The sequence below is a fragment of the Staurois parvus genome, unplaced genomic scaffold, assembly GCF_062004578.1.
Source record: "Staurois parvus isolate SC_StPar_1 unplaced genomic scaffold, SC_StPar_1.0 ptg000343l, whole genome shotgun sequence".
Classification (NCBI taxonomy): Eukaryota; Metazoa; Chordata; class Amphibia; order Anura; family Ranidae; genus Staurois; species Staurois parvus.
In genome coordinates, this window is record NW_028318139.1 from 2,604,627 (window position 1) to 2,619,570 (window position 14,944).

At 50.1% G+C, this 14,944-nt stretch overlaps 1 protein-coding gene across 1 annotated transcript in view; it reads right to left on the reverse strand.

The window, feature by feature from the left end:
• LCP2 (lymphocyte cytosolic protein 2) overlaps positions 1–14,944 on the reverse strand; it is a 348,123-nt gene that overhangs the window by 164,298 nt on the left and 168,881 nt on the right. Inside the window, exon 6 of the mRNA XM_089684306.1 lies at positions 12,904–12,944. Coding sequence (XP_089540432.1) covers positions 12,904–12,944 — 41 coding nt within the window. The remainder of the gene's footprint in view (positions 1–12,903; positions 12,945–14,944) is intronic.

The following is a 14,944-nucleotide window of genomic DNA, read 5'->3' on the forward strand; positions in this document are numbered from 1 at the left end:
TTTCTGGACTTGTTCCTCTGTCCAGGTGGCACCAGAGAGACACATAATTACACAGAGCCCCAACCTGCCGTTTTGCTCTTCACACCACTTGGCTGCAGTAGCAGAATCCATCATGGTGGCTTGGCCAGTAGAAGTGGTTAACACTCTATAACAGGGACCAGAAGGTATCCCAGACAAGCCCTCACGCGCGTAACACTCACCCCCGAAGGAGCTGCTGAAATTAATGGGCACATCTGTCCTTATTTCAGTGGTGAACCATATATATATATTGGATCCACAGCACACCAGTACACCATGTGGGAAGTTTTATAACAGGTTTAACAAGACAGGTAAAACTCTGCAAATAGACTGCAAATTAACTTGGAAAATAGCAGTTAAATACACTGAATACAGAAACCTTCTAGAATTGGCACAATAACATCAATAAACACAATATTCATGTATATACACCGGTATAGCTATAGATCATTATTAACCACATGCAACTATAGCAGCAATATGTCCCCAGCTAAACTGACATCTCTTTAGGCTCAGTCCCAAGTTCATGTGTATACTGTAGGATTGTAACAATGTGTGAGTCTATGTGTTGCACAGACCTGTGTTAGTGAATCGGTGCAGCGCTCTTAAGGACTGACATGTCACTGGTTAGCAGTTTCTCACCACATCCAAGAAGAACAGTCTCCAGGGGTTAACTCCTTGAAGGGATGATGAATGGGGCTCTGTTTCTCTGGCTAGTTTTTTCCTGTTGTCAGGTGCTTCACCTGGGATGGTCACATGCCTTCTCTGCGATTTCCAACACTCTGACCTCTCTCTGTGTGGTGGGAGATGTCGTTGCTGTCGGTAACTGCCGCCGGTGACTGGTACCAATGATCACAGTTGCTGCTGACTTCAGCTGCTGTAGATAACCATTGTCCTTAGCAACCTCTGCTGTTCTGGAAACAGTGTCAGTGTACTTCAACAGTAGGGGTTGCAGACTAGTTCCCATATGTCCTCTGCAAAGGCACACGTGGCTCTCCTCCCCCTTCCTCCTTGCAAAGCATCTTGGCCCTGTAGTCCTGTGCAGTATAAAGTTACATTGTCTGCCTCTGTGATGAAACTGCAACTCCCAGAAACACTTCAGTACTGCTGAGAGCTGAGTTCCAAGGTCCTACCTTTCCTCAGGGCTTGTGCTGCTCCATGTGCTGGCATCCATCTTAGGTCTGCAAAGCATTGTGGGATCCTTTATGCTTTCAGCCCTCTGCGGCTCCTCCCAGGAGGTGGCGGCTTATCACATTTAAGTCTGCTGTTTGCAGCTGTCCATTGCATTCGTGTCCTGTCTGTTGCACAGCAGCAAGCTCCTGTTCAGTTAACTCTTTGCTCTCCTGGATACTGACTCGGCTTTGGCTAAGACTCCTCCTGGCTTCTGACCCCGGCTCTGGTGACCATTCTTCCTGGCTTCTGACCCCGGCTCTGGTGACCATTCTTCCAGGCTTCTGAACCCGGCTCTGGTGACCATTCTTCCTGGCTTCTGACCCCGGCTTTGGCTACGATTCCCGCTGGTTCTCGACTTGATTATCCTGGAAGACGACCTCGGCAGGAGAACTTCTGTCCTACCAAGTCATCCGCTGTTGCTGTCGGACTTGCATAGACTCTTGCCTTGTTTCTGTGAGAATAAACCTACCTTTAATTGCACCTCCTTGTGTGTCTGGCTCCTCGCTCCCTGACACTGAGCCAATCAAACCCTTTCTGACAACAAGCAGTCTTAAAAGGGAAACAGCAATAGCCCTGCTATACAAGTTCATAGGAGTCCCCTAATACCCATATACCGACCTTCAGACTGCACCTGGTCACAGGATACAAATACACTTTCCAAAAGAGCAATGTACCCTCAGGAGGGTAAATTAAGAATCTTAGAAAGTACCTATTCATAAATTTATACAAGTCTCACAACCCTTCATGGGTTATGTAAGGCATGTTTTGTAATTAAGGGACACTTGTGTTTCCTAGAGAGGTCTAGTTTCAGTTAGGAAGATACTGTACTGTACATTCATTTAATGTCCAGGACTGCTAAATGCCCAGGTGGCTTCAGGAAATGTACTTATGGGTACATAAAATGTAATGGGCAGGTAAAAGAATAAAGTTTCACTTGCAGAATTTTAAGAGTTGAAACTGAAATGTGAAATATAATACGATAATTAAGGTAGGGATGTACAGCTGTTTTTGATATTTGTAGAAATTATTGTTTAATCCAGGGTTTTTCAACCGGGGTCTCGTGAAACCCTGGTGTGCCTCGAAGAGTCCCCGGGGGTGCTGTGGCAAAATGACGCAAAGCCCTTGTTTGGGATCCGGGTATGACCAGAAATGTGTGGACTGACACAGGGAAACACAGGCTCCAGGTATAGTATAAACAATACAATTTATTAAAGACTAAACAATACATAAACGCAGTGCAAGACTAAACATAAACACAGTGCAACCAAACCTCCAACAGCTAACAATAAGAACAATACTAAACGTAGTCGGGTCAGTAGCAAATGGGCAGGCAAGGTACAAGGAGCAGGCGGAAGCGTAGTCAGGAATAGCCAAGGTCAGGACAGGCAGAGTTCATGCAGAGTCAGGATTAAAGCAGAATCAGGATCAGGCAGGAAGCAGACAGGATGCAGGTACAGGGGCTCATGGGAAACATACACCAAGGCCCTGATCACAGGCCTAGCCATTCCTTAAACATACCTGCTGTAATCAGCCTCAGGTGATGGCTCATTGCAGGAGTGAGCCTCTGGTTGCTGAGAGCACCCACTGGCCAGCCCTGGTACTGCAGCCCACAAGGTAGGTGAGTCCCACCACCACTGGCAAGTCCATTCCTGACAGTACCCCCCCCCCTCAAGGAGCGGCCTCAGGACGCTCCAAACAGTCTGTAATGGCCCAAATGTTCCACCACCTGGGTCCGGCAACTGGCTGGACATCCCACTGCCGGAATCAAGCGATTGGCTGGGTCTCCTGCTGATAGGCCTATCTTTTTGTAGGAGACTGCAGGAAGGCAGATTGCTGGACACAGGATTTCCAGAAGCAGGCTGGGTATCAGGAGCTGGTACGCCAGGCTGGGCAGCAGGCAGAGGCACGTCAGGCTGGCAGCAGGCAGAGGCACGTCAGGCTGGGCAGCAGGCAGAGGCACGTCAGGCTGGGCAGCAGGCAGAGGCACGTCAGGCTGGGCAGCAGGCAGAGGCACGTCAGGCTGGGCAGCAGGCAGAGGCACGTCAGGCTGGGCAGCAGGCAGAGGCACGTCAGGCTGGGCAGCAGGCAGAGGCACGTCAGACGGGACAGCAGGCAGAGGCACGTCAGACGGGACAGCAGGCAGAGGCACGTCAGGCAGGACAGCAGGCAGAGGCACGTCAGGCAGGACAGCAGGCAGAGGCACGTCAGGTGGGGCAGCAGGCAGAGGCATGTCAGGCTGGGCAGCAGGCAGAGGCACGTCAGGCGGGACAGCAGGCAGAGGCACGTCAGGCGGGACAGCAGGCAGAGGCACGTCAGGCGGGACAGCAGGCAGAGGCACGTCAGGCGGGACAGCAGGCAGAGGCACGTCAGGCTGGGCAACAGGCAGAGGCACGTCAGGCTGGGCAGCAGGCAGAGGCATGTCAGGCTGGGCAGCAGGCAAGGCAGCGGGCACAGGGCCATCAGGCGGAGCAGCGGGCACCGGGCCATCAGGCGAAGCAGCAGGCAAGGCAGCAGGCACTGGGCCATCAGGCGGAGCAGCGGGCACCGGTCCATCAGGCGGAGCAGCAGGCAAGGCAGCGGGCACCGGGCCATCAGGCGGAGCAGCGGGCACCGGGCCATCAGGCGGAGCAGCGGGCACCGAGTCATCTGGCAGAACCGTGGGCACCAAGTCATCTGGCAGAACCGCGGGCACTGGGTCACCAAGCTCGACAGCGGGCACCGAGTCATCTGGCAGGACAGCGGGCACCGAGTCGTGTGGCAGAACCGCGGGCACTGGGTAACCAAGCTCGACAGCGGGCACCGAGTCATCTGGCATGCCAGCGGGCACCGAGTCATCTGGCACAACAGCGGGCACCGAGTCATCTGGCACGACAGCGGGCACTGGGTCACCAAGCTCGACAGTGGGCACCGAGCCATCTGGCATGAGAGCGGGCACCAAGCCATCTAGCAGAACCGCGGGCACTGGGTCACCAAGCTCGAAAGCGGGTACTGAGTCATCTGGCACAACAGCGGGCACCGAGTCATCTGGCACGACAGCGGGCACTGGGTCACCAAGCTCGACAGCGGGCACCGAGCCATCTGGCACGACGGCGGGCACCAAGCCATCTAGCAGAACTGCGGGCACTGGGTCACCAAGCTCGAAAGCGGGTACCGAGTCATCTGGCACGACAGCGGGCACCGAGTCATCTGGCACGACAGTGGTCACCGAGCCATCTGACACAACAGCGGGCACAGAGCTATCTGGCACGACAACGGGCACCAAGTCATCTGGCACGACAGCGGGTACCGAGTCATCTGGCAGAACCACGGGCACCGGGTCACCAAGCTCGACAGTGGGCACCGAGTCATCTGGCACGACAGCGGGTACCGAGTCATCTGGCACGACAGCGGGTACTGAGTCATCCAGCAAGACAGCGGGCACCGAGTCATCTGGCAAGACCGTGAGCACCGAGTCATCTGGCAAGACCGTGGGCTCCGAGTCATCTGGCAAGACAGCGGGCACCGAGTCATCTGGCACGACAGCAGGCTCCGGGTCAACTGACACGACAGCGGGCACCGAGTCAACTGGCAGGACAGCGAGCTCCGAGTCATCTGGCAAGACAGCGGGCACCGAGTCATCTGGCAAGACAGCGGGCACTGAGTCACCAGGCACGACAGCGGGCTCCGAGTCAACTGGCATGACAGCGGGCACCAAGTCATCTGGCAAGACAGCAGGTACCGAGTCATCTGGCACGACAGCGGGTACCTAGTCATCTGGCACAACAGCGGGCACCGAGTCACCAGGCACGACAGCGGGTTCCGAGTCAACTGGCATGACAGCAGGCACCGAGTCATCTGGCAAGACAGCGGGTAACGAGTCATCTGGCACGTCAGCGGGTACCGAGTCATCTGGCAAGACAGCGGGCACCGAATCATCCGGCAAGACAGCGGGCACCGAGTCATCTGGCAAGACCGTGGGCACCGAGTCATCTGGCAAGACCGTGGGCACCAAGTCATCTGGCACGACAGCGGGCTCCGGGTCAACTGACACGACAGCGGGCTCCGAGTCAACTGGCAGGACAGCGGGCTCCGAGTCATCTGGCAAGACAGCGGGCACCGAGTCACCAGGCACGACAGCGGGCTCCGAGTCACCTGGCATGACAGCGGGCACCGAGTCATCAGGCATCGGGTCATCTGGCTCGACAGTGGGCACCGGGTCATCTGGCTCGACAGCGGGCATCGCGTCATCTGGCATCAGGTCATCTGGCTTGACAGCGGGTACCGGGTCATCTGGTTCGACAGCGGGCACCGGGTCATCAGGCATTGGATCGTCTGGCTTGACAGAGGGCATCGGGTCATCTGGCATTAGGTCATCTGGCTCGACAGCGAGTACCGGGTCATCTGGTTTGACAGCGGGCACCAGGTCATCTAGCTCGACAGCGGGCACCGGGTCACCAGGCACGACAGCGGGCACCGGGTCATCAAGCATTGGGTCATCTGGCTCGACAGTGGGCACCGGGTCATCAGGCACGACAGCGGGCACCGGGTCATCTGGCTCGACAGTGGGCACCGAGTCATCTGGCATAATAGGACCATCAGGCTGGGTAGACACATCAAGCTGGGTAGGGTACACTGGGTCATCGGGCATCAGAGTATCAGGCTGAACCACAGAAGGCGGGTTCTCAGACGGCAGGCTGACCGGTTTGGATACTGGCATGATGGTATTGGTTGGAAAGAATTTTTGCTTTTTCCTGGTTTTAGTTACTGGAGCGCAGGAAGTAAGCGCAGGTTTGTAAGTGGATAGAGCAGCTGTAGGCAGAGAAGAGCTGAGGGATGGAACAAAGGAGGGATCAGTTGCTACAGAGGACTTCTTTACAGGGTTAAAGATAGGATAGGTGCAGCGAGTGGGAGCAGGGGACTGACAAGTGGTAAGTAGTAGGGTATACTGGGCTGTCACTGGGGGTGCTGTCAGGGATGCAGGAAGAGTGCCCTGAGCAGAGGAATGACGTTGCAAGCTGACTGAGGCTGGGTGCAACAAGTCTGACCATGTCTGCAGTATGGGTTGAACAAAGCTCAGCTTACATAAAGCCTGTCTGGTCAAAGACTGCACTGAATTTATACAATCTCTTAGCACCTGTTGTGAACATGCAGAATAACGCTCCAAGAAGTAATCCACATCATCCTCCAATAACCACACCAGGGATTTTAACTGGTCGGCACTAAATGGCGGCAAAAATTCATCCTTGCATTCGGGGGTACCAGATGAAGCCAACTCTGCACAAACCTGAATCAATGGTTGCACCTCAGAGAACTCTGTGCCCTGATCTACTAGGCAATGAGTGATCCTTATGCTTTCTAGTAGTTGATCCCGGGTATACTCCTTCAGAGTCTGATAAGCATAATCTCTGTCATCAAAGACTAGCAGAGACAAATACACCACCTCATCAAGATGCATCCTTCCCAGCAACAATAAGCCAAGATGGCTTCCCTGTGCAGCCACTTCTGGTCAGGAATGGCCTTGGTGTTCTGTTAGGGATCCGGGTATGACCAGAAATGTGTGGACTGACACAGGGAAACACAGGCTCCAGGTATAGTATAAACAATACAATTTATTAAAGACTAAACAATACATAAACGCAGTTCAAGACTAAACATAAACACAGTGCAACCAAACCTCCAACAGATAACAATAAGAACAATACTAAACGTAGTCGGGCAGGCCGGGTTGGTAGCAAACGGGCAGGCAAGGTACAAGGAGCAGGCGGAAGCGTAGTCAGGAATAGCCGAAGTCAGAACAGGCAGAGTTCATGCAGAGTCAGGATTAAAGCAGAATCAGGATCAGGCAGGAAGCAGACAGGATGCAGGTACAGGGGCTCATGGGAAACATACACCAAGGCCCTGATCACAGGCCTGGCCATTCCTTAAATACACCTGCTGTAATTAGCCTCAGGTGATGGCTCATTGCAGGAGTGAGTCTCTGGTTGCTGAGAGCACCCGCTGGCCAGCCCTGGTACTGCAGCCCACAAGGCAGGTGAGTCCCACCACCACTGGAAAGTCCATTTCTGACAGCCCTGTACAGTCTGACCATGAAGGGGTTACTGTGTTAAGTTCTGTGTACAGAGAAGAGGGAGAGCTCATCCCATTCCTCCTCCAGGCTCTTTCCTCCTCTTTGCTGTTATCTGTACTTTTGCCAGCAAAAGTGAAAGCTGTGTAAGCCGTCTGCCCATGTCCTACCAACCTATGACATCATCGGTTGCTGCCGGCAAAAGTACAGATAACAACTTAGAGGAAAAGAGAGCCCGGAGGAAGAATGGGATAAGGTCCCCATCCTCTCTGTACACAGAAATTAATACAGTAATCCTTTCATGGTCAGACTGTACACAGGGCTTTGTGTAATTTTGCTGGCAAAGAGAGGGTATTTGGGGGGGGTGATTTAGGAAGGGGGGTTTGTGGCTAGCAGGGGGAGTTTGTGTTGAAAGGGGGATTCATGTTAGGAGGAGGGATTTGTACTAGGAGGGGAGATTTTGGAGGGGGTTGGGCCTGTGCTACCAGGGGGGATGGGGGATTTACAACCTGGTGAAGACTTAACTCTGCCTTACAAACTACATTTTAGGACTTTTTCATACCAGGTGCAGTGCAGTAAAATGCATGAAATCATGAGTTTTCCCACACCACACAAAAATATCTTGCCTTTTGCAGTTGCACACGAATGCCATTAATTCTTAATGCCACCCTACGCATCCACCAATTGCATGTTTGCTTGCGCCCACTTAAACGCATGGTACCACAGTACCACGTATTTTGATGGGGCTCAATTTAAAAATCATTCCAGCACCTTTTTTGTGTGTTTTTAGAGCATAGAGCAGCCTAATAAAAAACAGAACACACAAAACAGAGCTTACATATTATTGTATAGAACAGTATAGCCATCTTCCAACAAAAAGTATCTGCATCTCACTTATATCACAAATCCATAAAAAAATTTCTGGTTCCTTTTAGTCCACTGCACCATAACCAGTTTTGGTTATACTTTATTTCCAAAAGTATTGGAACGCCTGCCTTTACACGCACATGAACTTTAACTACTTGCCAACCGCAGATAGCCAAATGATGGCTACACTGCGGCCAGCCAGGTCTGGGAGGGCGACATATGATGTCCTCCCAGAACACACTCTCCTGCGCACCCCCAGGGTGCGCACCCGGCAATCTCCGTGATCGCTGTGTCCTACGGACACAGCTGATCACGTGATGTGGTAAAAGGCCAACCACAGTGGCCTTTTACCACGTGATCAGCCGTGTCCAATGACACGCTGATCACCGGGAAATGCAATTGCCGGTTCTTGGCTGCCCTTTCCTCACGCTGTCAGAGCGTGTGGAAAGTACTGCCGAGAACCGGCAGTTGTCAGAGCAGAGATCGGCACCGATCATCAGGGTACTGATGATCAGTGCCCTGATGATCAGTGCCCAGCAGTGCCACCCACCAGTTCTGCCCACCTGTGCCCAGCAGTGTGCCCACCTGTGCCCAGCAGTGCACCCACCTGTGTCCAGCAGTGAGCCCACTTGTGCTCAGCAGTGCACCCTCCTGTGCCCAGCAGTGCACCCTCCTGTGCCACCCAGCAGTGCCACACACCTGTGCCCAGAAGTGCCACCTACCTGTGCCCAGCAGTGCCACCCACCTGTGCCCACCCACCTGTGCCCACCAGTGCCACCCACATGTGTCCACCAGTGCCACCTACCGGTGCCCATCAGTGCAGCCCAGCAGTGCTGCCAGGCAGTGCCCAGCAGTTGTGCCAGTCAGTGCCCAGCAGTTGCGCCAGTCAATGCCTAGCAGTACCGGCAGTCAATGCCCAGCAGTGATGCCAGACAGTGCCACCTATCAGTGCCGCCTATCCGTGACACCTCATTAGTGCTGCCTATCAGTGCCGCCTATCCATGCCACCTCAGTGCTGCCTATCAGTGCTGCCTATCAGTGCCCATCAGTGCTGCCTATCAGTGCCCATCAGTGCCACCTATTAGTGCCCATCAGTGCTGCCTCATCAACGCACATCAGTGAAGGAGAAAAATTACCTGTTTGAAAAATTTTATAATAGAAACAAAGAAACTTTTTTTTTTTAAAAATGTTTTGCATTTTTTTGTTTATAGCGCAAAAAGTAAAGTGCCCAGTGGCGATTAAATACCACCAAAAGAAAGCTCTATTTGTGAGAAAGAATTATAAAAATTTCATATGGGTACAATCTTGCATGACAGCGCAATTGTCAATCAAAGTGCGACAGTGCTGAAAGCTGAAAATTGGCCTGGTAAAGAAGGGGGTATAAGTACCCGGTAGGCAAGTGGTTAATGGCATCCCAGTCTTAGTCCGTAGGGTTCAATATTGAGTTGGCCCACCCTTTGCTGCTATAAGAGCTGCAACTCTTATGGGAAGGCTGTCCACAAGGTTTAGGAGTGTGTCTATGGCAGGGCTCTTGGAATTAAAATTTACAGAAGTCCGGTCAGCAAAATTTCCTTCCAGCAGAGGTCCGAATCTTGTTAGCGATATAACACAACATAGTCCCACAGTACATTATGATCTTTAGCATACCTTTCACACTGTAGTCCCATCTACATCACAGTCCCCTCTTTAAAGAAGTCCTACAGTGTCCTCTTTTCCCTTCACATAACTTCCCCCTTTACATCACGGCGCCCCTTAACAAAACACAACATCTTCTAACACAACACAGCACCTCTAACACAACACAGCACCCCTTAACAAAACACAACATCTTCTAACACAACACAGCACCTCTAACGCAACACAGTACCCCTTAACACAACACAGTGCCCCTTAACACAACACAGCACCCAATAACACAACACAGCGCCCCTAACACAACACAGCAAATATATAGCAAAGACAGTGTCTCTTTGCTGAACAGGGATGTCTCTTTGCTGGATGGGGATGTCCCTTCTTGGACTGGGCTGTCTTTTTGCTGGATTGGGATGTCTCTTTGCTGGACCCAACTGGGCAAAGAGACAGCACAGTCCAGCAAAGAGACATTGCTGTTCAGCAAAGAGACAGCCCGTCCAGCAAAGAGACAGCTCATCCAGTAAAGAGACAGCCTGTCCAGCAAAGAGACAGCCCATCCAGCAAAAAGACAGCTCCTCCAGCAATGATACAGCCCCTCCAGCAAAGAGACAGCCCCTCCAGCAGAGACAGCCCCTCTAGCAAAGACAGCCCCTCCAGCAAAGAGACAGCCCCTCCAACAAAGAGACAACCTGTCCAGCAAAGAGACAGCTCGTTCAGCAAAGACACAGACCCTCCAGCAAAGAGACAGACATTCAGCAAAGAGACAGCTCATCAAACAAAGACAGCCTGTCCAGCAGAGACAACCCTATCCACCGCCGCTACAGAGCTGTCACAGTCTGCTGGCGGGTGAAGAAGAGAAGCCACCATTGTCCCTTCAGTGCATCAGCTGACCAAGAAGGTGTCTCTGTGTCAGTGGCACTTCCTGCTCCTCCTGTTGGCCCTGCTTCAGGCATAGCTGCCCAGCAGGAGGTGAGCGGCGGCCGCAGTCTGTATTAGCCCTGTCCAGACCGCAGTCTCTGCTTACCTCCTGCTGTGTGGCCAGTCATCTTAAGCCCAGCGGCCCGGTGTGCCCTATGGCCAGTCTGGGCCTGGGCCTGAGGGAGGGCACCTGGCGGTGGCATGGCTGCAGTCCGGATGGGACTGTCCCTCAGTCTGGTTCCAGACCACGGTCCACCATTTAGTAACCACTGGTCTATGAGAATATTTGACCATTCATCCAGAAGTGCATTTGTGACATCAGGCACTGATGTCAGATGAGAAGGCCTGGCTCACAGTCTCTGCTCTAATTCATCGAGTTGAAGTCAGGACTCTGTGCAGGCCAGTCAAGTTCCGCCAAAACTCACTCATCCATGTCTTTATGGACCTTGCTTTGTGCACTAGTGTGCAGTCATGTTGGAACAGGTAGGGGCCATCCCCAAACTGTTTCCACAAAGCTGGGAGCATGAAATTGCCCAAAATGTCTTGATATGCTGACGCCTTAAGAGTTCCCTTCACTGGAACTAAGGGGCCAAGCCCAACCCCTGAAAAACAATCCCACACCATAACCCCCCCCCCCTCCACCAAACTTTACACAATGCAGTCAGTCAAGTACCGTTCTCCTGGCAACCTCCAAAGCCAGACAGAGAAACGTGATTCATCACTTCAGAGAACACGTCTCCACTGCTCTAGAGTCCAGTGGCAGCATGCTTTACACCACTGCATCTGACACTTTGCATTGCGCTTGGTGATGTAAGGCTTGAATGCAGCTGCACAGCCATGAAAACCCATTCCATGAGGCTCTCTATGCACTGTTGTTTTGCTAATCTGAAGGCCACATGAAGTTTGGAGGAATTTACCTAATGATTCTGCAGACAGTTGATGACTGCACACTGTGCGCTTCAGCATGCGCTGACCCCACGCTGTCATTTCATGAGGCCTACCTCTTCTTGGCTGAGTAGCTGTTCCAAGTTGCTTCCACTTTGTTACAATACCACTAACAATTGACCATGGAATATTTAGTAGGAAGGAAATTTCATGGATGGACTTATTGCACAGGTGGCAACCTATCACAGTACCATGCTTGAAATCACTGAGCTCCTGAGAGCAACCCATTCTTTCACAAATGTTTGTAGAAGCAGTCTGCATGCCTAGGTACTTGATGTTATACACCTGTGGCCATGAAGGTGATTGGAACTCCTGAATCCAAGGGTGATCCCAATACTTTTGGAAATATAGTTTATGTGTCGAGTGAGATCAGACCTAAATTTCATAAATTCGATAACAGGTAGATATATGAAAATATAGGAGTTCCCTGAAATATCTTCAGAGAAGCCTTTTCTGCCTCTACATACATTTTTGTGCATGTAACTATTATGTTAGTGCTGTTATGGTGAGCACATGGCTTTGTTGATACACAAAGCTACAAGGTTTTGCTCATCAAAAAAGTCATGTTATACAGCAACGGGGTCTGGCATGATTATATTGATCAACAAAGTTATACCAAGTACAAAGTATGTGGACTTATTCCATTTCAATTCCAATTATTTCATAGAAAGGTACCTCATCTCAATTGTATATCAATGACAAAAACACATACTACAGTGCCCAATTTTCTAGTTACATTATATCACAATATGTATACACATTTAACAGTGCACCTCTCACCACGTCACAAATATCTATCCTGTTTGTATATAACTATTATGAAGTAACAAATATATATATCCATAATACTGATTCAAGATGTAACAGTGGCGATGAGAGGTTCAATGAGTAGCAACTCTACTTGTTTCGCTGAAGTAGCATTCATATTCTTCAGCAGTATAGGATAGGTGATTGTTTAAAAACAGATACAAAATATGTTTATTTGATCCATACAAGTGTGTATACCTGTTCCAGGGCACATTACATGGTTTTACCTACAAAACCACATTAGCGAAGTTATATGGGTGCACTCTAAGGGTGGCTTTGGCATGTTTTTCACCAATGTTCAATCACCTGGAGATATCCTGCATATAACCCATGGCCTATAAATACAAGTCCTGTGTCCTGTACTGTATGATTCTAATAATAGAATTAATGTATTCATCAGCCATCAAATATCTCCACAGAGCATGTGTTTGACAAAATGTTTAAACTAGGAATGATTTTGTGTATTCATTGTTACACTGTAAAAAATAAAATTATCTTACAAAAGAGTCGGAGCCTGAACCATCCCAATTGTCTGACATATCTGTTAAGAAAAAATATATATTTTATTTTTATATATGCATTATTGATATTATATACATGCATTACTTGTCAATTTCTTTTCTCCTTGAAATATTACTTAAAGTGATTGTAAAGGCTTTTTTCATTAAAATAAAAAATATGTTATACTTACCTGCTACTGTAAGTGCAAATGCACTACACAGAGCGGTTCCTTAGCTCCTCTTCTGGAGTCCCTCACCAGTGCTCTCCGTGCCTTCTTCTTCCGCGTGCCCCTCAGTAAGCCAGCTGCTGCTTGTGTCTGTTGTGAGACCAGAAAGAGGAGCGGTGTTGCAGACGGGACAGAGATGGATTGGGAGAGGATACAGGTAAATGTTTAGGGACAGGGAGGTGGTGGGCAGGTAGTGGAGCATTTCTTACCTTAATGCAGGGAATGCATTGAGATAAAAAAAAAAACATGCAGAATTTAGAACCACTTTAAGAAGAAATTCAAATAATATCTAAATCCAAGAACAAACATATACACTGCTCAAACAAATTAAAGGAATGGTTTTACAGGTGGAGGCCACTGACATTTTTTTCCCTACTCATCTTCTCTGACTGTTTTTCACTAGTTTTGCATTTGGCTAGGGCCAGTGTCACTACTGGTAACATGAGGTGATACCTGGACCCTACAGAGGTTGCACAGGCAGTTCAACTCCTTCAGGATGGCACATCAATATGTGCCATTGCCAGAAGGTTTTCTGTGTCTCCCAGCACAGTCTCAAGAGTATGGAGGAGATTCCAGGAGACAGGCAGTTACTCTAGGAGAGCTGGACAGGGTCGTAGAAGCTCCTTAACCCATCAGCAGGACCGGTATCTGCTCCTTTGTGCAAAGGGGAACGGAATGAGCACTGCCAGAGCCCTACAAAATTATCGCCAGCAGGCTACTGGTGTGAATGTCTCTGACCAAACAATCAGAGACAGACTTAATGAGGGTGGCCTGAGGGCCCAACATCCTCTAGTGGGCCCTGTGATCACTGCCTGGCACCACAGAGCTCAATTGGCATTTGCCACTTAACACCAGAATTGGCAGGTCTGCCACTGGTGCCCTGTGCTTTTCACAGGTGAGAGCAGGTTCACTCTGAGCACATGTGACAGACATGAAAGGGTCTGGAGAAGCCTTGGAGAATGTTATGCTGCCAGCAACATTGTTCAGCATGACTGTTTTGGTGGTGGGTCAGTGATGGTCTGGGGATGCATATCCATGGAGAGATGCACAGACCTCTACAGGCTAGACAGTGGCAATCTGACTGCCATTAGGTATCGGGATGAAATCCTTAGACCCATTGTCAGACCCTACGCTGGTGCAGTGGGTCCTGGGTTCCTTCTGGTGCAAGGCAATAGCCGGGTTCATGTAGCGACAGTATGCAGGCAGTTCCTGGAGGATGAAGGAATTGATACCATAGAACGCTTGCCTTACCTAAATCCAATAGAACAACTCTAGGATATCATGTTCCGGTCCATCCAACACCGCCAGGTTGCACCTCGGACGATCCAGGAGCTCAGTGATGCCCTGGTCCAGATCTGGGAGGAAATACCCCAGGACACCATCCATCATCTCATTAGCAGCATGCCCCAACATTGTCAGGCATGTATACAGACACATGGGGGCCATACAAACTACTGAGTACCATTTCGAATTGCTGCAATGAAATTTCAGCAAAATGGACTAACCTGCTGCATCATTTTTTCACTTTGATTTTCGGGAGTATCTTTGAATTTAGTCCTCTGTAGGTATATCATTTTTATTTCCATCAGATGACGGAGCATCCTTACATTCCTAATTACCCAGTCCATATCAGTATAGATATCCATCATGATATTTTTCCCCTTTGAAATCTGATGTACTTTCAAAGTGTTCCTTTAATTTTTTTGAGCAGTGTATTATTACAACTTACAAATCCTTAGATGTATTGATGGCTCCTAATTTTGACAACAGAACACTTACCCTTTTTTTATCTCCATAACATAGGGAGGAGGTGT